This window comes from Camelus dromedarius, chromosome 30 (assembly GCF_036321535.1).
Source record: "Camelus dromedarius isolate mCamDro1 chromosome 30, mCamDro1.pat, whole genome shotgun sequence".
NCBI classification, from domain to species: Eukaryota; Metazoa; Chordata; class Mammalia; order Artiodactyla; family Camelidae; genus Camelus; species Camelus dromedarius.
The window spans coordinates 22,915,846-22,940,057 of record NC_087465.1 but is presented as its reverse complement, the minus strand read 5'-3'; the positions used below and the strand labels follow the sequence as shown (position 1 = coordinate 22,940,057).

The 24,212-nt window shown below is 38.6% G+C and overlaps 1 protein-coding gene across 2 annotated transcripts in view; it reads left to right on the top strand.

Moving 5' to 3' along the window:
* The first annotated feature begins 516 nt into the window (after positions 1–516).
* MMP16 (matrix metallopeptidase 16) overlaps positions 517–24,212 on the top strand; it is a 274,903-nt gene continuing 251,207 nt past the window's right edge. Inside the window, exon 1 of one of the 2 annotated variants that reach the window (XM_010980548.3) lies at positions 517–932. In XM_010980548.3, coding sequence (XP_010978850.1) covers positions 801–932 — 132 coding nt within the window. In that variant the 5' untranslated portion in view covers positions 517–800. Of the gene's footprint in view, positions 1,777–24,212 lie in introns of both variants that reach the window. The other variant, XM_064480923.1, reaches the window with a different exon arrangement.

Sequence of the window (24,212 nt, the reverse complement as noted above, 5' to 3'; positions counted from 1 at the left end):
GCGCCCGATGTCGCGGCTGAGGAGTGGGCGGTGTGTGAACGGCCCCATGCAGCCCAGGGCCCCTCTCGAGGGCTGCTTCCTCGGCAGTGCGCGGCCCAGGAGCGGTTTACCCTTTACAGGCAGTCTCCTTTAAGAAGCGTGCGCGTGCGTGGCGGGTTGTGTGTGCGCTCCTGTGCAGATGTGTGTCTGTGTGTGCGCGTGTGTGCGTGTGCGCGTGTGCGCGCGCACCGAGAGGGCCCGAGAGGCAGGCAGACCCCGGGAAGGAGGAGTTATGTAGATTACGGATGAACGTTCTGGAGGGGACCGGGGCGAGGAGGGAAGGAGAAGCCCCGGCGAGAGAGCGGGGAGCGGCCGCGGCCCATCCGGCAGGAGCAGGAGGCGGCGGCGGCGGCGGCGGAGTGGGCGGTGGAGGAGGAGGAGGACCAGAAGGAGGCGGAGGACCAGGAGGAGGAGGAGGACGCGCGGGCTGGAGGCGGCGGCGGCGGCGGCTGCGGCTGCGGCTGCGACTCGGTGCTTTGAGCCGGAACCGCCGGTGAACTTGGGCGCCACGTTCCCGGTGATGGGCCCCCGGGGACGGTGATCGCGAGCCGCTGCTGCCCCTCCCTCCGCCGCTGCTTCTCTGGGGGCTGCAGAGCGCGGGGCACCTCCGTCTCCTCCCCTTGACCCGCTGTGGGTGAACCTGCAGGCTTCCGACCCACCCGGAGGACTTTTTTTGAAAGGAAAGCAGGGAGGGAGGGAGAGACAGAGAGGGAGGAAACGAAGGGGAGCTCGCTCGTCCGTCCACTGAAGCACAGGTCACTATGATCTTACTTACCTTCGGCACTGGAAGACGGTTGGATTTCGTGCATCATTCGGGGGCATTTTTCTTGCAAACCTTGCTTTGGATTTTATGTGCTACCGTCTGCGGAACGGAGCAGTATTTCAATGTGGAGGTAAGAGTACGAGGGCTTTCTTCCTTTCCCCTTGCCTGGGCTGCTCTCTGAAACATTTCGTTCACCCCTCGGATCCCCGTAGCTCAGAGCAGCCCGGGTCTCACCACATTGTTTCCCCTCCGGCTGCCGAGACCCTTGTTGAGTTTCCTAGTGTCTTAGGTGATGGATGCGCGTGAGACTAGGAATCCGTTATCCCCAGCAGCACAAAGCACGGGTGCTGCGCGCTCAAAGACACAAGCCATGCTTTTCACCAGGGAAGGAGGCGAAGTCCGACATACAGCAAACGTGTGGCTTAATAAAAGCAGTTTGAGTTGATGATAAATAAACTCGGGAAATACAGAATTCATTGCTTGGCAAGATATGCTCCCATAGTATTGTTCCTGAAATCTTTCTCCCTGTGTTTCGTGCCTAACAAAGGAGGTTGAAAATCAAAGACTCTAGAGGAGAGTGTGGGAATACTTGATATGTTTAATAACATTACTTTGTGATAAAACACTTGACTAGACAGAGTCTTTTTCTCATTTAGACATAACTTAATACACAGTAACTAGATCTGGCTGCACAGAGGACAGGAAATCCATCTCTTCTTAAGTGTCTTCTCTCCCCCTCCCCCGCCAATTGAAAATAAACGTGGCCCAATGTAATAGTTCTGAGGTGTGTTTTTAATTTGATTTCACACTCTCATGGCAAATGGGAGAGGATTTAGACTGTCATTTGCTTTACTTTGATAGCTTTGGGAGCAGACAGACACAAAGCAAAAGGGAACTTAAGGATAACGACTTGTCAGACCTCTGCCAAAGAACTCAACCTGTCATCAACTCAGCACTAAAGCCAGTAACATGCGGTAAATCAGTGGAAGATTGTATACATCTGGGCTCTAACCAGTTTATCACATACACCGTGGAATACAAAGACAGAAGAGGGTCTTAGTAAAATGTACTCCTTTTGACAAGATCTGCTGCTGCCTGAAAAGAATTACGATTAAGTCTCTGAAGAATAATGTGATTTTTCCCTATGTTGTTGATTGTTGAAAGCTTTCTGTCATTTTGTTGGGAGTGTGTGTTTACACAACAGCGGGACCTGTTGCACAGTATCTGAACATGGTTCATGTAACAGATTTATATACAAAGTGTCCATAAGAAATGCTATATGGGAGGGTATATTCTGAATAAACTCTCTGTTTATATAAACTGTTCTTAGGACTCCATGTAATAAGTGATGGTTGGTAGAGAAACAAAGTGTTTGAAAAAGTGAGAACCATTATGGAGAGTTGAGTTTACAGATGTTAAGTGTGATTATTTTACACAAAAGCCCAATTCAAACCAAAACTGCTTAACCTTTTGAAAAATACAACTTTGTTTTTCTGAATAAAAGAGAGATGGAAAGGGGCTGAAAGTCTAGACTTTTCTGGATGGCAAATGTGAACTTTGGAAACTACTTGCCACCCATGGATTTTTGTTTTTAGCATTTAAATCAAGAGATAATCTAAGGTGGAAATAGAGAAGTAATTAGTTCATAGACTAGAGGAATGAAAGTGGCAAGCTGTTATTTATCATGTTGTAAACAGAAGGGCCTATTGCTTCAGTTTGGTGGTGATGGTGGTGATGGTGGTGGGGTGGGGCATGGGGTAGGTGGTTAAAAGTAGGTGCTAGGTTTTATCTTGCTCACCATGAAGAGGGAGGGAGAGCCTGGACTCATGGCTACCTGCTTTGGGAAAGTCAGATTTGCTTTCAGAGATTTTGGGGATAGCATCAGTGTTTTGATGATTATCAGGTTTCCCTTTTCAGCCTGAAGATCAATGTGATTGTATTCCTTCATAATTTGAGTCCCTCAATCAGTTTAATAAGGTATTATCCAAGAAAAAGTTATGATTTTGCTTAAAAAAAGATTTTACTTTGCATTGCTGTTTTCTCTTTCTTCAAGGTATATGTTAAAAATGGTTCATGGAAAAAGAGTTATGTTCTCAGTTTTAGAGTATTTGAGTTATTCCATCCATATTTATTACAAAGATTTAATTATGAAAGATAAGAGGCATGTGCCATCTGAGACCTTAAAAAAGAATATTTTATACAAAGGAGATTTTCTAGTGATTTAGAATAGATTGTCTTTCAGAGTTTGTACTATTTCCAAATAGTTTTTTAAGCATTCGAACATATCCTTAGTTGGATTTAGTTACTTCTTTATGTGTAATAATACCTCCAATTTTTTTTTTTTTAATCTTAAGAGTAGCTGCTAGTTAATTCAACATACTATAAAGAACAGGGGATGTTTTCTGACATGAATTTCTGCCTGATTCACTTTTATTGGCTGCTTCTCTTTGATAGGAAGCACTAATGGGAAGAGTAGTCCATCACATCTTCTTCAGAAAAGGCATTTATATTGTGTTCCCCATTCTTGCTTTGCACAACATACAGTGGGAATGCTTTATTTGATTGATTCTCAAGGACAGTCTTAAAATAAACAGTAATGGTATCAATCATGCATGAAGCTCATATGATCATCAATTTTTTTTCTAGCAAGCACACCGAGTTATAGTTGGAACGAAGCTTTTAAAAGATGCTTCTTTTATGCTGACAACTGAGAGTACAATGCTTTATCCCTCACTGAACTTACAATCGATGGGACCCCCCCCCATACTTTTCATATCAATAATTTAAGGTTTAAAAACCTATATTGTTTTCCCCTGGAGGTGGGAGGGGGTTGGGTGGAGATATTCATGTTAACTTTTTCCTATCTGATTTTTAAGGGTCTAAACATTTGGAATTTTAACTGTTAGAGCAGGAGATATTTGTTAACATGCTGAAAAAGCCTGTTACAGAGAAAGAGTACATTTTGTTTGTTTGTTTGTTTTTGTTTTTAAGAAGCAAAAAGGAGAATCTCTTACAGCTGAGAAGAAGGGTGAGACACTACCAGAAGTAGTACTATGGAAGAGTCAATAAATTCCCCTCCTAATAGATTGCAGGTAGAACACTTTCTAATGCTAAATTTTCAGTATCCATTTGTTTAAAGATTTTTGTATATCATCAGATCCATTTTGGGGGAGTGGGCCTTTCAGTGATAACCATTAATGTGATGCAAAGGAGGAACATTGCGAGTAGTAACTGAAAGTCAAAAGCTGCTGTCATTGGACAGCAGTCTGAATCACAGGCGTTCACTGGTCAGAAGCAGCTGAGTTGTTCGCAGAGACCCATGGTTTAATCTCTACACTCTTTAAAAAGTCATTTTGTCTCTAAAATACTGTTATTGTTGTAGTGGAGATTCTCATGATCCTGGGGCTCTTTTTTTTTTCTTTTTTTTTCTTAACACTATAAGCATTTTTGTCATGAAGTTTAAGATAGTAGTAATAATTTTCATCAACTTTGATAGTTTTTCGAATGTTAAATATGTGAATGGCATATTCTTTACTTTTTAAACAACAGCACACATAATGAGGAAAAATTATTTTAAGCCAATTTAATGGTAAAATAAAAAGATGTGACACTCTGATACACATATCAAAGCTTAAGAAGATGATGACTTTTTGGTGACAAAAAATCTTGATAAAGCAAAAATTAAAAGATTTTGCTTTTCCTAATTAAAGAAAGAAGAGAGATTGTAGATTTCAAAAGGCTACTTTATGACAAGTACTATGAATGTGACCATTTCCTACATTTTTCTTGCAAAATGTTTCTTTAACTTAGTCTTTATTCAGCTTTGTCAGATTTAATCTGAATCTACCTGAAAGGTTAGAGTTTGCTGGGAGTAGTTTTGTATCACATATAATCTCAGTGGCAATTAGTGGTGAGACGTTTTAGAGCTAAACAAATTTATATTTTCCAGATTTTAAAATGTCATATGGTGGGGCCTTTTCTCATATCTCTTGTCTTTTACTTGCTTGAATAGTCAACATGCATTATGTCATTTGCTCATAGAAGGATGGTGACACCATGATGTAGTCAGCTTCCTTGAGTAGGGGACTCTGATTACACCCCATAATGCTCCACCATAGCAGTTTTTACTGGTGAACAGCAGGTGCTGTGTAGCTGATTCATGGGTTTTTTTTACCTGCAGCAGGATTCCAGGCTTTGGAATCCCAAGTATGCTGGCCATTGAGAAGGCCATGAGGGCCAAGAACTATGACCAAGAGACCAGAAGACTCAACAGCCCTCAGGTTCTCTAGCTTCTCCTGTGTGCCCCACCTTCACTGTGCCTTTCTCTGTTCAGAGTTGCTTGGTCAGATTGTCTGGATCTAGGGTGACATGATTGCTCACAGGTGAGCAGATGCCTGTGAGGTTGTTTGCCTCCTACTGCAGCCAAGAAATCCTCAGAGACCAGCTGTCCACGTCTGTCCCCGTCTGTCCCCCTGTACATCTGGACATTCTCTTTCAGGCTTTTCTTCCCTATCAAGTAAGAATAGAGTTTGAGTTCAATAACAGCTTTTTTATTTCTAAAGTCAGGTTAAAAGCAACAGAGCTGAAGTTTCTATTTTTTCTTGTCCATGCTATGTCAGGTTATTAACATAAGAAAATTTTAATGAGCTTGTTCAGTGGTATAATTCTTTTGTCTTCAGTTGGATTCATGAATGATTTTATGTAAATTCATTTCACTACCTGACCTACCCCAACTACCCAAAATGTAACTGTTCAGAATATTTGGTAAATGGCCAATTGGAATTATTTCTGGATTCCTCCCAAAAGGAGCCATTGAACATTCAAATTAATTAAGTTAAATTTGTGCAGTGTCAGAACCTGAGATTTATCTCTTTATATTCCTTCAGGAATTTTCTGACCCTTCAGCACATATATTTCAAGTTGAGAAAGTCATTTTTTATGTTACTTTCTATCACAATTCACTTTAAATATCTGTGAATGTGCTTATATTCATCAAATAGTCTTTTTTTTTTTTTTTATTGTGGTGTCGTATAGTGATTAAGGGCACATACTCCAGCATCAGATTGCCTGGGTTCTAATCCCAACCTTTATTACTTGCAAGTTAATCATTAAGTCAATAACAGACAAGATAATTAATCTCTGTGAGCCTCAATGTACATACCTTACAAATGGAGGTACTAATCAGACCTGTCACGTTGGTTGTTCCGATGATTAAGTGAATATATGGATATCGTATGTTAGATATTAGAGAGATGGATGGTAGACAGGTAGCTACATAGGAACATGCCTTCCCACTCCATACTTTTTAGATGTCATTATTACTCGTGAAAAATAAACACTGATTCAGAGGCAATTGGCATGATCGCATCTAATTACATAAAAGTCTGTCAGGTTAGGAGATACCAGCTGGTCTAGAAAGATTTCATTTTAATACTTTTTTAATTTTTAAAAAGTATTGTAATATTACTGAAAATCAACCCAACTGACATCAGTACATTTTCTTCCCGTGGGTTTTTTTCTTAGACAGTTTAACTCAGGAATACAATTTTTACATTTTGTCTTGTCATCTGTTACTATCATAGAATGTCAAGTTCAGCTCACACCTTCTCTTGTGAGACTCAGTTTGCTGAAGTCTGTTCTTCTTTTCAAATACCATGGAAAAGAAATAGGCCTTTATGATTCAATGGGCCTGTTTATTTTAATTGGCTCCAGGCCCAAGTGCTCCTTCGTCACAGTAGGAGAAAGATTTGATATATTACGTAGGCCAGCTCTGTGTTGTACTGCAAATCCAGAATGTGAAAGTTTTTTTTTCTTTAATTAATCAGAGAAGGAGGAGGATTAGCAGAAAAAAATATTAAAGTGTATTATTCCATGACAAAGAAGTTAAAAAAAAAAATCTTGTTCATATAACATAGGCAATGGAAGATAGTAATATAGTGTAATGAGCCCTGGGACCGAGGTCAAGGGACACGGGCTTTAACTTTGGTTCTTGTACTGACATGGCTTTGATCTTAGACAAGTCCTTTCTTTAATGTCTTCATCTGCAAACATGGGAATGGAACTAACTGTCACTAAGGCCATTTCCAAATTTGAAGTTGCATTGTATTTAGCCTCCCAGCTTTAACTTATGTAGCCAAAAGGGAGGAAATGCATGTATTTACCCCTGTAATGTTTTTGGACAACTAGATTACAAAGGTAGAGTTTTCAGATTTTTTTTCTGAACTCCGTATCATAAAGAAATACAGAATGTGCAACGTAAATCCAACATTTGTTATCATCTGTAGTGACACAGGGCGTTCCATTTTGGAAATGATCCTGGCCTTCTGCTGAGCAGTAGAAACACTGGTAGAAAATTACATGTAATTTTAAAATCAATTTTTGGCCAAGGTAGCAAACTTTAAAAATTTAACATTAAAAACATGGCTTGATGTTATTTTGAAAAATATATGTCATCTATGAGTGGTCCCTCAATCATAAAAAGGCATGTTGGATTAAGATCAAAATCTCAAAATTGTGTTGTTTTTTTCTTTTTTTTGCTGTGGGGCGGTCTTAAAATTCAAATCCATTTATCTGCCTATATATAAAAAATACACGTTTTATAGTGAAGTGAAATGCTTATACTTACTGTACGTCCCTTTTGCCCACTGTGGAAAATAATTTTGGCACTTGTCTCTTTGAGGGTTATTTTTATTCTTCACAACACATTTGATTTTCAATGTGAAACATCAGGTTGCATTTGTTTTATAAAATACGCAGCTTATGCAAACAGAAAAAGCAGTTCATGTTAAAAGGATAAGCTACTAAGTAATAATACGTGTGACAACTTTCCCTTTGCTTTCTTTCCTTGGGAAAGCTATTTATAGATTTTGAGGTTATTCATGAAATCATGTTTGATTGTTGCTTCCTGTCGTTTGGCATCCTGAATGGCTGTGCTTTGTCTCAGTGTCTCACCACGACCATTTGGCACTGGGTAGCCTTGGGTTTTTGGATCAGAGGAGTGTCTCTATGAGCCACATAAGAAGCTTGGCCAAGAGAGTGAGGATAATCCGACTGGAGTCCCCTAACCTTTGACTGTGACCTGTGGGTGTAGTATATAAACGGAGGCTAGAGGGAGCTATTGAGCTGTTTAAAGATTCCAATAGAGTAGAAATTGGTTTAAAGTCAAGGACAGTAGGTGAAATTAGATGTCTTAAAGTGAATCCTAACCAGTCACAAGGAGCTCAGGGAAATCAATGAACACACGTGGTTCACAATTTAATATGCGAGTTGGGTTTACTGATAGCCACTTGGTACTGGGGATTAAATATTTGATGAACTAAGAAGGAAATTAACAGTTTGGAGGGGCTTGGGGGAGTTCTGGACATGACAGTATGACAAAGATTGTTATAATGCAGGACTGCTTTTAAAGTCCCTTGTTTTGAGGTGTGGAACAGGTCAGAAACTATAAATGACTGTGGGTGTTTTTGGTATTTTCATTTTAACTAGAATGAAATAGTCTTCCAGATAAGAGGTGAGATAAATCCAATTTGATTATGCCTTTTAGATTACATGTAGCAAAAATCCACTTTTATGAGCTTGTCAGACTAAGACTATTTTATTTTTTCATGTTTACCATGGGAGTGTATTGAATAGCTGTTTTTTTCTATGAAAGCATATTTTAAAATATAGCTTTTACCCTGTCCATCTTTTTCAAAAATATGTAAGAAATGAGCCACAAGACTGTGAAACAGTGTTTTTCCTTTAAATAGGAACCCTGGATATAGTCTCTCAATTGAAAAGATTATTGTATAAGGGGGAGAGAGGTTAAAAAGGGGCAATCACTAATGCCTTGGGGAATGCCAGCATTTAATTAAGATATAATCTGCTCACAAGCATTATTCAGGATTTTGAAAGTTTTTAATCTAGTCAATTTAAGTGAAATATGGATAAACGAAGTAAGTCATGGCTTCACAGACGTACAGTCTCAGGAGAGATGGTCCTTAGAGAAATGCATTCAAATGACCAAGTAAACCCAAAGAAGCTGCTCACTGGAATGGAATTTTACAGTATTTGTTTTAGTCACGTTCAAGCTAAGAGGGAATCGACCGCTGCTTTTCGAGGAAGCTGGATACTTTTATGAACTTTATTTCATGTCCCCAAATTGCATGCACCTGAGGTGATGTCAGTGGCGCGCAGGCACGTGCCTCTGCAGGTGGCTGATGGAGTCAGACCCTGAGTGATGTCAGCGAAGACATTTTTTCCATGGGAATTTTTCACTGTCAAACTCATACCGTGTGCTCATAGTTTCTCACTGTTTATAGCAATTTGAAATTTGAATTTGTTTTAGGTTTCAGACGTCTGTGCATTCATTCCCTCTTTAAACACTCGTGAGGCAGTTCCTTCTCATGGTCCTGCTTGTTTCTTCTAGTTGGGAGTCTTGAGGGATGTCTTATTTTAGAGATATTATGGGGCACCAGGCTTGGAAATTGGCCACCATTTTACAAGAAGCTACATTCCCTCCCGTCTCCTCTTTCTTTGTGAATAAGGCAGAATAGAGTGAAATAACTTCCAGAATCAAATGTGTACTCAGCGATTTGTATGAAATTGAGAACCGGCTTAACAAAAGCTCACTCACAGTTACAGACAACGCTTTTTTGGACATCTGGGTGTTTTAATATCACAGCAGCTCTATTCATGTAACTTACTGACTTGCTTCTATATGTAGATTAAATGCAATTGTTTGTTCCATGGGTGACTCAAGCAAATTACAAAAGTAATCTTTGCCTTATTTTGACCATTCATAAGACGGATTTGTGATCCTTATTGCTTGTCTGTAGCACAAGTTTTATAATGACAGCATTCAGACAGTCCCAAGCAATCACCTTCTTAAGTACCAATAGGGTGTCTCTCAGTTTCTTCATTCTTGCTGGTATCCGGGAATGTAGAAACGATTATGTGCTGGCTTTACATTCTAATTAGACAAAATCCAAACGACCAGTAAAATGGAATTGATTTCATTGAACACCTTATTTTAATGATAATAAAGCGTTAACCCTGGCTGAGCATTTGGTGTGTGCCAGTGTTCTAAATGTTTCACATATTTTAACTCATTTGAAGTTTATTACAATCCTGTGAGTTAGCAGTACTGTTTCTCTTTCACAGATGAGGAATTGGAGGCACAGAGAGGTTGAGGGACTTGCCAAGGCCACAAAGCTCTGAATTCTCCTGGTGTGGAGTAGCCCAGAATCAAAGTTGGCCATGGATCCCAGGGTCCTAAGCAAGTGAATACAGGCGAGAATTAACTCTGAGGTTCTCAGTAAGGACAGGGTCATCCAGTTCCATCGCTCACGTCTTTTATATTCCAAACTGAGAAGAAATCATTAACACATGTAAAGAAAATGCTAACTCTATCCCAGTATAGCATCTTACCTGGAGTAAAAACTGAATACTGCTGTTGATTTGATTTGCTGATTCAAGATTGACTATCGAGTGCTCAGTGTAATTTTACTGTTGAGTACCCTTTATGATTTCTTCCTCGTTAGAAAATTGGCAGCCTTTGTTCAATTGCGTATAATACTAAATGTGGCGTAATCTTAAATTGTATGTAATATTAAATTAATCATACTGGCTCATTCCTCATCTCTTTGTCAGGTTGCGGTTTACCATTCAATGTGATTGTCACAGATTTTAGGAAGATTTGATTATATCCCAAGATGAAAAGAATAGAACATTGTAGAAAATGTGAAGGAAAACCTATGTCAGATCTGTGTTGTGGTGCCCTGCCAGGAAAGAATGTTTGTGTATATGAGTGCTCACTAGCGTGAGCTCTGGAGTTGGTTGTTTCTATAAACTGCCATGATTGGGTAGAAGCTGCAAGGCAACAGATTTGTTTTATCATTTCTAATATATTTCTTTATCGTAATGTAAAAGAGAACTCAGAGATAGATCAATCCAGAGAAGGATCCGGTGCCTCAGGAGTTGGTGCCTGCCTCCTTGCTGTTTGAGATGCCTGATGTCTGATAATTGCTGTTGTGGAGGGAGTGGAAGCTTCACCTTGGTGGCTGAGCAGAGGATGTGAAAAACATCATTAGTCCTTAAAGGACCTTCAGTCCTTGTTGCTGTCTGTAGCATTCAAGGCTCATTTAGTTCATTTATTAAGCCTTTTAAGGAAAGACTGTTTCTAACCCAGTTTACAAAGGTGAGAATCTAGCTGTTATTATAAAAAAATAATAATAATCCCAGTGTTAACGATGCATTCAGCGCTCTCTCAGTTCCTCTGTAGGTGGTATGTCATGATGGCTACGTGCGAGAGCTTTGGAAGGAATGCTGTACCATCTTAGCTGAACTTGAGTGAGCCAAGCTATTGACTATGTCCCCAGTTTCCTTCCTAAACTAGAGATAGTAATACTCAACTCAAGGGTTGTTCTAAGATTAAAGAGGTAAAGGGTAATTGATCAAGATAAGTAACAGGCTCCTGAATTATCACCCCTCTCCACAAGTAAAATATGGACAAAACATATGAAACAATGTTTATAAGTCACTGCACATCAGGTCATGAAGGGTAGTCTTCTCTGAAAGATGGGAAACAAATGAGGTTAGCCCTGTGGTGATCTCTGTTTACTTCCTTGAGAGAGTTTCCAGGTTAACAGTGCAGGGAAGACAGGGCCAGTTTGAGGTAGACAGACTCCCTGAGTTAATGAGATGAAGCTGGGAGTACAGAGAAACTAGGGCAGCTAGAATTCACAAGTCAGAATACCACAGGGGAGAATTCTGCACAGAAGGAAAGCACTGGAGAGTGCGGAGAGTCCCCCTTGGGTGTGCAGCTGAGAACTGATCTGCACATAACTGTGCAGGGGAAAGAATCAGCCAAAGTGATCAGAGGGGGCAATGCCTGGCGATCACAGAGATGGGAACAGGGCCTGTTCCCACCAGCCAGACTGGACGATTTCATCCCTTACAGGGTGTTTGGTAGAATACTCAGATGCATCTTGCCCTAGTAGTGGGAAAAAAGAAACAAACAAAAAACAAAAAACACCTTGGACTGAAAATTGCTCTAGTTCTGCTTAAAAAGTCTTAAAAGCAAGACTTTTGTAAGTGACTAAACTGCTTTCCACCACACAGCTTTACAAGGTATACAGGAATACAAAAATATCCAGCACCCAACAAGTTAAAACTCACAATGTCTGACATGCAATAATAGAAGTTACCAAACCTGCAAAGAAGCAAGAAGACACAACACATAATGAGAAGACATGTCAGTCTATCTGAACTAATCCAGAGATGACACAGATGTTAGAATTAGCAGACAAGAATATCAAAACAGTATAACTGTATTCTTTGTTCAAAAATTGAGATGTGGAATATACCGAAAAGTACTCAAATTGAACTTTGAGAGGTAGAAAGTATAATATATAAAATTAAAGGTATATCTGGAATTTATAGCAAATTTGATATTAATGGAGGAAAAAATAGTAAACTTGCAGTCAGCAAGAGAACGAATCGAAAAAAGTGGCCGAATATATGTGTATATTTTGAGTCCCTGAAAGGGGAGAGAGCAAAAAGAATAGCTGAAGATATGACTAAAGGGTTTCCTAATTTGGTGGAAAGTATATAAACTCATGATCCAAGGAGCTAAATAAATCCCAAGCACAAGAAACATGAAAAAAACCACGCCAAGGCACATGGTCATCAAATTGTTCAAATGAGTGATTAGGGGAAAATCTTAAAAGCAGACAGAAGAAGAAAAGACACGTTACACACAGAGGAAGGAACAAGAAAGGCTAACATATTTCTTGTCAGAAATAATGCAAGCAAGAAGATATTGGGGAAGAAAAATCTTGAAAATGCTAAAAGAAAGGAAAATAACTGTCAACTTGGAATGTTATTCTCAGTGAAAATACCTTTTAAAAATGAAGCAAAGATGTTTTTCAGGCATACAGAAGCTGAAAGTCCTCATCACCAGTACACCAACGCTGCATGAAATGTTGCAGGGAGTCCCGAATGGGAGGCAGTCCGAGAGTCCATCAGTGTGTCCGTGAGCAAACGCTGGTACATCCCTGCAGTGGAATGCCACTTCCTAGTAAAAAGGGAGTGAATTGTTGATACATGAAACCACATGAATGAATCTCAAAATAATCATGAGTGAATGAAGCCAGACAAAAAGGACACGTATTGTGGGATCCCATTCATGTAAAACTGGAGAAAATGTACACAAGTCTAGAGCAAGTCTGGAAACTGGAGAGGAGGGTGGGACAGTTGGGGGAGGATTGTAAAGGAGCCAGAGAAGACTCTATGGTGATTGAGTACATTCATTTCCCTGATTGTGATGATAATTTCACACTGGAAGTCAGAACTTCTCGAACTGTGCATTGCAAATATGTGCAGCTCACTGTGTATCAATCATACCTCAACAGAGCTATAAAAATAGTATACTGAGGGTGTAATCCAGTTAATACACAGTAACCAGCCTGCTGAGTAAAAACTGCTGCTAATTACATGTAGACAGTAGTTTGAGATCGAAAAGAAGTTGTAATCCTCTTCATGACGCTACCCTGCAGATTAGAGCTGCCTCACTGTTAAATCTTAGGTTGCTCAGGACTTGATGTTGGACCATGTCTTACTCTATGTTTATGTGGGCAGTGCTGTGGATTCCGGTGACTTAAAATACCTTCATGGTGACAACTGCTAGTTTTCATCTCTGGTTTAGAGGTTTTCTCAGCTCCAGTCTGTAGTCTCGCCTGTCTGCCTGCCCATTTCTCATATATACTTGCCTACAGCCCTACTTTGAGCCTCTGACTCTCAAACTAAAAACCCCTTTACAGGTCTAAAATTATTGGAAGCCCCCCAAAGTTTTTAGTGTGATTTATATCTACCTAGGTTTATAGTACTAGACAGTTAGACCTGAGAAAGTTTTAAAATATTTATTTAAAAATTCATTTAAAATTAACAATAATAAAGTTACTATGTTAACATATTTCTGTGAAAAAAATTTACAAAAATTAGTGTTAAAACAAAGACATTGTGTTACTTTTTTCCAAAAGCTGGTTTAACAAAAGTTGGCCGAATTGTTATATTTGCTTCTGCATTCACACTTGCAATATTATAAATCATGTAGCCTCTGGTAAACTCCACTGTCAATTGCAAGCAAATGAGAATAAAAAAGGTAAATAACATCATATTAAAATAGTTTTGACCGAGCAGAGTTTTAGGACCCACAGAGGTCCCTGGACCACACTTTGAGAACCAGTGTATTAGCAGCTATACTGTTTCCTCTTTTCCCCCCTGGATGTACCGAGATCCACCTACCTTGGGGTCGTCATCAAAATGCTTAACTCCTTCACTTCTTCCCCACCCTTCTACATACTCTTTAGTGCCCAGCAAACATTATCTAGCCTTGCTAATCCCCAGTCTGCCCCCCACCTCCATCACCAGAAAATGAACCCATGATACATTTATAATAACCTTCTCTACTGATGATTCAAAGTTCTTTTCATAATTAGGATCGCAGAGTGTTTTATTTTACCTCAAAGCTAGATACTGACATATGTACGTAAGCCCAAAAGCTCACTCTTAAAATTACTGCTAGAAATCTGTTAATACACTTATTAATTGCTAAGACTTGGCATGTGGACACTCAGAAGCCAGGTATCAATTTGTTTTGTTTCTCTGTGACTTTGAGTTTTGCTTTTCCTGTCTTTGGAGCCATATAGGCCAACTCATGTTTGCTGGGGGAGAAATTTAAGGAGACTTGAATGAAATAGTTTTTCTCTCTCTTTGCCTGGAACATATGGTTAAATTTTATATATTAGAGTAAATTAAATGCATGTGCAAATCATCTGTTGTAAAAGGTTTTTGTGTAATAAATTACTGTCTGTCTCTTATGGTCAATTATAACTTTAAGAGACAGATTCTAACTGCCTTGGTCACCACCACTGTATTCCACGAGCCTGATGCTGCCGTGCAAAAGGTCCAGAGCTTAGGAGATGTGTGCTGGAGGAATGAACGGATACGTCATCCCTATTCGTAGGTGTTAGTCTGTAGTTTGATACTTTCTGATCCATTTCAATAGTTACATCATTCCTTAACTCCTTTAGCGCATACTGGGTGAAAGTATGGTGTCTATTACCTTACATTTACTTTAGTTACTTTCTTAAAAATATTTAACTTTTAATAATAAAAGGCCATGTTTATCTTAGTGATTGATTAACTAGTGAGTAGTGTAGACTCCTGGATTTTTTCCCCAGTCATCTCCATTATGTTACATCAGCATTTCTGGTATAAATAAATATTTTTCTGTCTTCCCCACTGAACATTCATATAAATACCTATTGGCTTTTGCATTTAAAAAACGTAAAATTAGTCACTATTTTCAGAGGTGTGTATCGGAACACCTAGGGAAAATATAAAAGGAGCATATAATAACCTTGCTCTAGTTCAGTGACTTCAATTGTAGTTGTTACCATTAATAAATAGCAACTTCCTCGAAACAATTTTTAGGAAAGAGCAAAACAATTTTACTCTTACCTCACTGGACATCTTAAGTCATTCCGATCCCTCTTTTAGCTGCGTGGCTGAGAAATAAGTCGGTTTGCTGTCAACTTGTGCATCCATTAACGTGTAAAACCCTATGAGTGGATAATCACATAATAATTTGAATTTCTTTTAAAAAACTTACTTTAAGTTTAGATCATCTTTAGTGTTCTAACAAGCACAATACTGAAGACCCACGAAGAACTGAATCGAGAGATATTAAAATTTGATGAATTTTCTTTTGCCGAACACCTGCATATTGTTGATTGGCAGGATAAGAACGTGAAAACACAAGACTTTCAGTCTTTCATTGACACGTGTACTGTCTGTCTCGAGTACCTCTTCCTTCAGTAGGAGAGAAATGTAGTCTTCTGAATATGAATTAGTCCATTATTCACTTTTGCATTTAACAAGAAAAATGAGTCTTCTATCATAGAGTCATATTAAAAATGGCAGACCTCCTGAGTCTGTATTGAGGGCAGCCATCTGCCTGAGGGTTTTCGGTTCTGTTTATTTTTTTCAAAAACCTGATTTTCTTTTCTCCATGTTACTTGCATAACTTCCAGAAACTTCTAGACACATACACAATTCCTTCCTTCCTGTGTCCCTTTTTTCCTTTCCCCTCAAGTGAATAACATTATTTAAAATACGCGACCCATTTTTAACATAAAGATACACTTTGGAGGATTTTTCTTATCAGAACATATAGAACGATCTTATATTTTTATGGTAACTTATAACATCCCTATGTGGTACTTGATTTAACTATGGCCTTATTGCTGGACAAATAGTTCACGTTCAGGTTGTGTCTATTATAAACAACAATGCAGTATACTTAATCTTAAGCATGTGTGTTTATCAAACATAAAATTTCTAGAGGTGGAATTGCTGCATTAATGGCTACATTCACTTAGAATTTTGGTGTATTCTGCCAACTGGCTGTCCATGACGTACATTAATTTAATATTTATCAACAGTGCTTGAACATGGTTGATTCTATACATACCTGCCAGTACTTTTCATTTGTTTCCAAATCTGATGAGTGAGAAATCAATTTTTATGCAAATTTAAATTAACATAGATATTTGGCATCTTAAAATATTTTAAACTATTTTTTATTGCAAGATCTTCCTTTTCCTGCCATTCCTTATTTTGTCTTCTTTTCTTATTGATTTACAACAGCTTTATACATATTTATTAAGAAAACCGACCCATTCTCTGTCATGCATAATAAAGTGAATTTGTTGATACATTTTTGGTTTTGTTAATTTTTTTTTCAGATTAATTATATTACATTTATATATATTTTTAAAAGCCAAACATATTTATATGATAGCTTTTAGCTTTTTGACATGCCTTGAAAAGTTTCCAGCATTTCAAAACTTTTTAAAAATAGTTGTTTCTTCTCTTTTTTTTTTTTTTTCCTGTTTAAATCTTTGGTTTACATAAAACACTTCTGGTACAGCTGCTAAAATTGGACTATAATTCAGGATTTCCCCCAAGTTGATGAGCAGGTAATTCAGCACTCTATGGAGTGGCACATCTTTTCCTCTGTATCCCTTAGATTCTGTTGAGAACTATAAAAGACAGTGATTTAAGACAAATTCCACTTGGTCTGACGGGTCTACAGGTCCAGGACACCTCAGTGCATGTACTTTGCGGGGGCGGCCCTGCTGTGTGGATTTCCCGTGCTCCTGGAAGCAGAGGCAAACTGGAAGATGCTCCATGGCGGAGGACAAAAGCGTCGGAGGACGAGCAGCCCCACGTAACGCATCAGTTCTTAGCCTCGTAACTAGGACGTGGTCTCCTGGCCACATTCTTCTGCCGAAAGCCACCTGGTTACCTGACAAGGCCCAACGTCATGGAGCTCAGATGTACACTCGGCTTCTGATGGGGCCAGGGCAAGGGTGTGGATGTAGGAGGAGTGAAGCATTGGGACCAGTAATTTAATCTATGGCATTCTCACTGATTTAAATGCTGTCTTTGCTGTATATTAGTTTTTCCATATATTTCAGTCTGTTTCTGAGTTCAGTTTTGTCCACTGATTTAATTCAATTTTCCTGGGAAGACACCAAGCTGGTTTGCTTATTCCCTTCAGTAGTGTCTTGCAGCCCACTTTAATGTTTTTTTCCTTTTTCATTGCTATTTAGGAATTTCAACTATATTTACCAAGCAACTTTTATTTAAAGAAAAGCTATTTATTTATATATATATATATATATTAATTTCAAATAACTGTCTTGTTAAATCATCATATTGTATTATACCATCCTTCTGTAAATTCTCTGGAGTAGTCTGGGTACATGGTCATATCAGTTACGTATAAAGATAATCTCACCTCCTGAGTGTTTTTCTGTGATTCATTCTTCTGGATAATTGTACTGATTAGTTCTTCCAAAGTAGTAGTAAGTAATTATTGTGATACTAGACACATTGTCTTTATTCTGACTTTAGGGAAAATGAAGGCCCATTTGTTTTCAATTGTCTTCGTTAACCTTAAAAATAATTATACTCCTAGTCACTTTATCCAGGATAATTACTTCTGGAATCTCTATATTGCCTTCAAATTAGGATTGATGGTGAATGCACAACATGTTCAACATGACAAGAAACTGAAATTCAGTCTTATATTGTCAACATTCTCCACTTTTTCCTTGATTTTAATATGCTTTGTCTTTTAACATTTCCAAGTAGTTTCCTTGAAAGTCTGAATCTCTGACTTACTTATTGTGGTATTTCCAGGTATATGGGTAGAAAAAAATTGTTTTCTGAATGAAACAACAAATGGATTGATTGATTAATTTTTGTGATGGAATTTAGGCATTTTATTCTAGACTTTCATTCTAGACTTCAGATTTCATTCCAAAGAAAACCAGTGTGAACTACCCTGAGTGATATGGGAGGTTTACTGGAAGGCACTCCTGTCGCTCAGATTGTGGGGAAGGGCTGAGCAAACAAGCCTGGGGCAGTTGCGAATATCTTCAAGCTGAGATCTCTGTAGAGTTTTCTCTCTCACACACATCTCTGCTTCTCTTTCCTGGTTGGCCTCAGTCTCTCCTGCTGCAGATTAATTTTTTCCATGTGGTGTGGGATTTTCTATGAGCTAGCAACCATTTCTCATCACCTTTCTGGGAGAAAATAACTCCCCTCTGTCCATATGCATACACTCCCAGCTCTGCTATGAAAACCTTAAAGTTTCTGATTAGCCCAGCTTGAGTCCTGTGCCTCTTCCTGTAGCTGGAGGCAGTTCGTGGGGTCCACGCATGGCAGCTTGTAGTGCAGCTGGATGGTGGAGGAACAGGACTTTCCTCAGGAAACTGGGAAGACATGGTGGACAAAGCTTCAACAACAGACATCTAAAGCAGGTGAATTGGTTTCTCCTTTTTTTTTTTTTTTAGTTTCTTTCTCCTGTCCCATTTTATCTATTTCCCCCTCCCCTTCCACATTCCCCGCCGTGCCCCTCTCCCTCCCACCCCCCCACACATGCACGGTTGCCTTCCTGTTTTCTTTCCTTTTCTCAGTCATTTCCCCTCCATTCTCCTGGACAAGTTAGGATTAAGAGGTGCTCCCTGCTCTGGGCTTGTTACCTGTTTGGAGAATATTACCATGAGTGGAGCTTCAGTGGAGAAGGAGTAAGAATGCATCACACACAGATTACTCTATAAGAAAAACATGAATTCGAATAAATGAGGCAGAGTTTTGAGCTAGTGTGACTGAGAAAAAAAAACAAAGCTAAAAAGCTTAAGGTTGGGTTTAAGCAATAAGTTTTGGACTTACATTCAATATTTGTTCTCAAGAGTTGACAAATAACTTTTTATTTTTCCTCCAGAAATTTCTTTGACTAATTTTATTTGAGACGTAACAACAAAGTGCTGAGATTGTGGCTCTTTGCCCCCCTAATTCTGTTTTTCATGCTGGGGCTCTCACCATAATCTAAATCAAAGCTTTATTAGATGAGGAGTCTGTAGACCTGGTTGTGGGCATGACGTCCCCTCAGCCTTCACAGGAAGCTCTTGGTAGAAACCAGAGTAGAAAACCAGGGCTTTGGACTCCAGTGTCACTGCGAGGGCTTATGAGGGATTGTGCTGTTGTTGAAAAAACGGGCATTCTGCTCTGGTGTCAATGACCAAATTACAGAAATTACTATTGTAATATGGATTCCATAAATGTTATTTTATTATTATTTAGATTCCGACCCTCTGTTGACAAAAATACCTAGAGAAACAATAAAATGTTTTAGCCATTTGAATGTTGATTTCATGGGGGCCAAAGGATGGAGAGAAAATATTAAGGCATTACCAAACATCTTCCAAATTCAGACTTTGACAAACTGACTTTGTCTCAATTTCATCTGAGATACGCTTTCTTCCTCAGTAGCAAAGGTATTCATACTGTAGCTATGAATCCATCATCACTGTTCTAGGCACCATTAACTAAGAGTGTCTTTGTTTCACCTTTGTTTAAACTTATCTGTAATGTTACAGTTAAACACATTTCTAACTATAGATACACAATGTCATATTCCTGCAGATCTATGTGTATTCTTAAAGGAAATGTATAGAATACAGCATATGTACGCATGCATATATTGAAAGCGCTGTCTGAGTGATTTGGGAAAAGAGCTGTTTTACATACATCTAGGGATTTTCATCTTTTTTTAAAACTTGTAGCAAATGAGTCAGAGTGATATTAAAAGGGGATAACTGTTTTCCTGCTTCCAGGAAAATGCAAAGAAGAGGCTCAGTCACTTCAGCTCTAGGAGTTCTTTTTTTAGGTCTCACATGTAAGACATTGCAGATATAAAATGGAGAGAAGCCGAGAAGGAGAACATATTGGGGGGGTGGGGGGCTGGGGAGGGTAAGAGAAGTTTGGAAAAGGACTTTCCCCCACTGCACAGTATCCTACGAAAAATCAGCTTTACAGAAAAAAAGAAGAATATTTGTCCTTTGTTCTAGAATGATTGAATGGAGCCCTATGAGACGTAATCCTAGTCTTTTATTGGTGGATTTAACAAAAAGGATGACATTTTATGGGAAGCTAAGTGACCGAGAAAACTTTAGTGTGTTAATGTGAGAAGGGTTTGTGACGCCTCCTCTCATGCTGATCCTTTACTTCCTCTCTCTCTCCACCTTTAAACACATGCAGAGAAAATGGTGAACTTTGTGATTCTTGTTTTTTCCATCTACCATTGTTTCAGTCATTTTTGTGCCCATGACTGATGGTATTTCATTAGATGGTAGAAGAGTGCCTCCAGTTCCAGGCTCTTAAAGAACAAATCCTTCAATGTACAACCTTTTTTTCAGTCTTAGAGGATTCTAAGACTTACGCATTTTCCCATGCTCTTACTCCAGTGAGGGCTCTATTTAGGTCTAATAATTACTGGATAATATTTTAACATAGAAAGCTTGAATTTCAAAATTCAAGAGATGGAACACTTGAGGACACACAGTTTAAGAGCTGGAAGAGCAGAGTACAGCAGAATTTCCATCACAGTCTTCCCTGATAGGATTCGCTTTTCATTTTCCATCTCAAAGCACAGTGGTTGATACAATGAAGATACTGGCCACCCTTTTCCAGAGAGACCACTCGCCTGTGGTCACACCTCGTGTGAACGTTTTTGGCATTTCCCAGCATGGCAGACATTCATGTTCATTTCACTAGGAAGTAATTATAAACTTAAGTGACAATATGCATTACAGTTTGTGTCTAGTATCTCACACACACAAAAAAGTAGATGTCAAAGCCTTTGCTGTGCATACATTCTGGAGAGTCCAGGATGCAGGCAGGAAACTAGTGCAGACCATGTGTTTCCAACTTTCAGTGTGTGTAATGTGAGCTGTCAGTGACTGACTTCTTTATAGACTCCTTTATACAAGCTTAGAGGGGAATGACTTTGTGACTAAGAAGGGCTTTGATCTGTTTTTGGAGATACAACTGACAAATTTTTCTTTCCAAGTCTTTCTTATTATGGCAGGATACATTCCAAACGGTATAACAGTATCTTTGTAAATCACCTCAAAGTGACTCAGTTGATGAAATGATGACAGTTCAGTTCTTAGGTGGCAAGAAGCTTTGGTAAATATCTGGATAGTCTCAAGATTGAGGAGAAGACTCACTCACCCTTATGTTTATGTTACACAAATGTCTATGATGGTGCTTTTGTCAAAGTATTCTCTGAGGATGGGGAAGAAGCAGATGATGGAAAGTGGGACTTCAACTCCAGGATCCTTCCCTTTTTGGCTTAACGACTGTCAGGTGGGATCCAGAGAGAGAATCAAGAGACATGGTGTTAGCATTAATTGAAGAATTCGGAGTTTGGAGGACTTTTTTTTTTTTTTTTTTGCCTTTTTATTTAAACATCATATTGATTCAGATGGATAAACAAAAGCATGAAGCAGGAGTTTATACATTTACCTTCTGAACAGAAGAGATCAGCCATGAAAAAAATGAACTGATCTGTTTGTAATATATTCTTTTGAAATTGGCAATAGGTGCACGTGTAGCCACGGACTGCAGGTAAACGGGACTGAGCTTTTCACCAATAAGCTCCACTTTATTCCTCTGTCCACTGTACCTTTTCTCTCATGGAAGGTTATCTTCCACCCCATTTCCCCCATATGGTGTGATTTTTAAAAGTCAATCTTAAAAAAATTTAAAAAAAAAGGATTTTTACTAAGCAAGTTAAATCCTACAAATATAATGCTAGAATATTTGAGCTAAGACAACTTTACTTATAGCTTGTCCAGGATTAAAAAATTGGGGCATCTATTTAAAATTAATTATAATCATGGTTGAAATTCAATTTGCTTTTATAAACTGCGTACTTTTAACGTGTAACACATGTATTGAGTGAGTAGCACTAATTTGAAAAGATGCCATCAGTATTTAAAATTTTTTGATCCATCATCTCTTGTTGTCACTTTGTCTCGTGCCCTGGAGCTGTGGGGCTCACACGTGAATGTGCAAATGAGTCCTCTGGAGGAGCTGGTCTCAAGTGATGCTTTCTTGGTTCCTCCAGAAGGTCTATTTCAAGATGTCTGACAGAGAACTTTATATTTTTACATTTTGAAAAATGTCTCCCCACCCCTGAGGGGATTTTAATGTTGCCAAACTATTGATCTGGCTTTTGGGAAGCATAGTTATAGAAATTCCTCAAGGGCTTGGTACCTAAGCAGTTCCACGTGTTTTCCATTTCTTTCTCTAAATTGAATTCAGGTTTATTGGCCTGTAATTCCCTGGTTCATCTCTTGTTCCACACGTAAATTTGGCAATTACAAGCAGTGCTTTTTCTGCCTCCCTGTCTGCCCTTTGATGCTTAGATGCATCTGCTCTCTTCCACTCTTCCTAATGTGGGGTGTGCAGGGAAGGGAGGTTGAAATGTCTTAAGGCTATTATGAGTTTTAACTGATTGTACTCAAAAAGTTATCGCTGCATTTTCTCTTCCATTTTCCTAATGGTGACCTCTTCCTCCCCTTCCCTCTTAACCTTCTAATTACTTTAAACAGGCACAGGTATAATTTAGCTAGGTAGTTTACTTTATTTACTTTTTTTCTTTCCTGTACACATTTTGAGAAGTGTAGATCTTTGTTTTTTGAACAACTGAACTTACTGAATTCCCTTGCACATCGTAGAATTGTAAGTTTGGTTGTGTTGAGTGTCTCTCCTCCAATTGTCATCTTCATAGACTTGGCTTCTTTGTCTTGAAAAATAGCCAGTATTTTTTTTTTATATTTTTCAAAATAATGCCCTTTACTCTACTAATGATATTGTTTGATCAAATACATGAAACATGATTCATTTAATCACCTTAATACAAGGGATTCCAGCTCACATTGCTTCATTCAAATTTTTATTATTATTCTCTTTTATTGAGGCACAGTTTACAATGTTGTGTCAGTTTCTGGTGTACAGCACAATGCCCCAGTCATACATGAACATACATATATTTATTTTCACATTCTTTTTCACTGTAAGCTACTACAAGATATTGAATATATTTCCCTGTGCTATACAGTATAATCTTGTTTATCTATTTTATATATATACCAATCAGTATCTGCAGATTTCGAACTCCCAGTTTATCCCTTCCCACCCTGCTCCCCCCTGGCAACTGCAAGTCTGTATTATAAGTCTGTGAGTCTGTTTCTGTTTTATATTTATGTTTATCTGTCATTTATAATTTTTTTTAGATTCCACATATAAGCGACCTCATATGGTATTTTTCTTTCTCTTTCTGGCTTACTTTCACTTAGAATGACATTCTCCAGGGCCATCCATGTTGCTGCAAAAGGCATTGTTTTATCATTTTTTTATGGCTGAGTAGTATTCCATTGTATAAATATATCACAACTTCTTTACCCAATCATCTATTGATGGACATTTAGGCTGTTTCCATGTCTTGGCTATTGTAAGTAGTGCTGCTTTGAACATTGGGGTGCAGGTGTCTTTTTGAATTAAGGTTCCCTCTGGATATATGCCTAGGAGTGGGATTGCTGGGTCAATGGTAAGTCTGTTTTTAGTCTTTTGTGGAATCTCCACATTGTTGCCCACAATGGCTGCACCAAACTGCATTCCCATCAACAGTGTAGGAGGGTTCCCTTTTCTCCACACCCTCTCCAGCCTTTATCATTTGTGGACTTCTGAATAATGACCATTATGATTGGTGTGAGGTGATACCTCATTGTAGTTTTGATTTGCATTTCTCTGATAACAAGTGATATTGAGCATTTTTTTCATATGCCTATTGGCTATTTGTATGTCTTCATTGGAGAATTGCTTGTTTAGGTCTCCTGCCCATTTTTGGATTGAGGCAGTATTTACTGAGCATTTTGCAAATGTACCAGATGTGCTAAATGTTATGTGTGAAAATATTATTACCATATTCATTTTACAAACAAAAAAC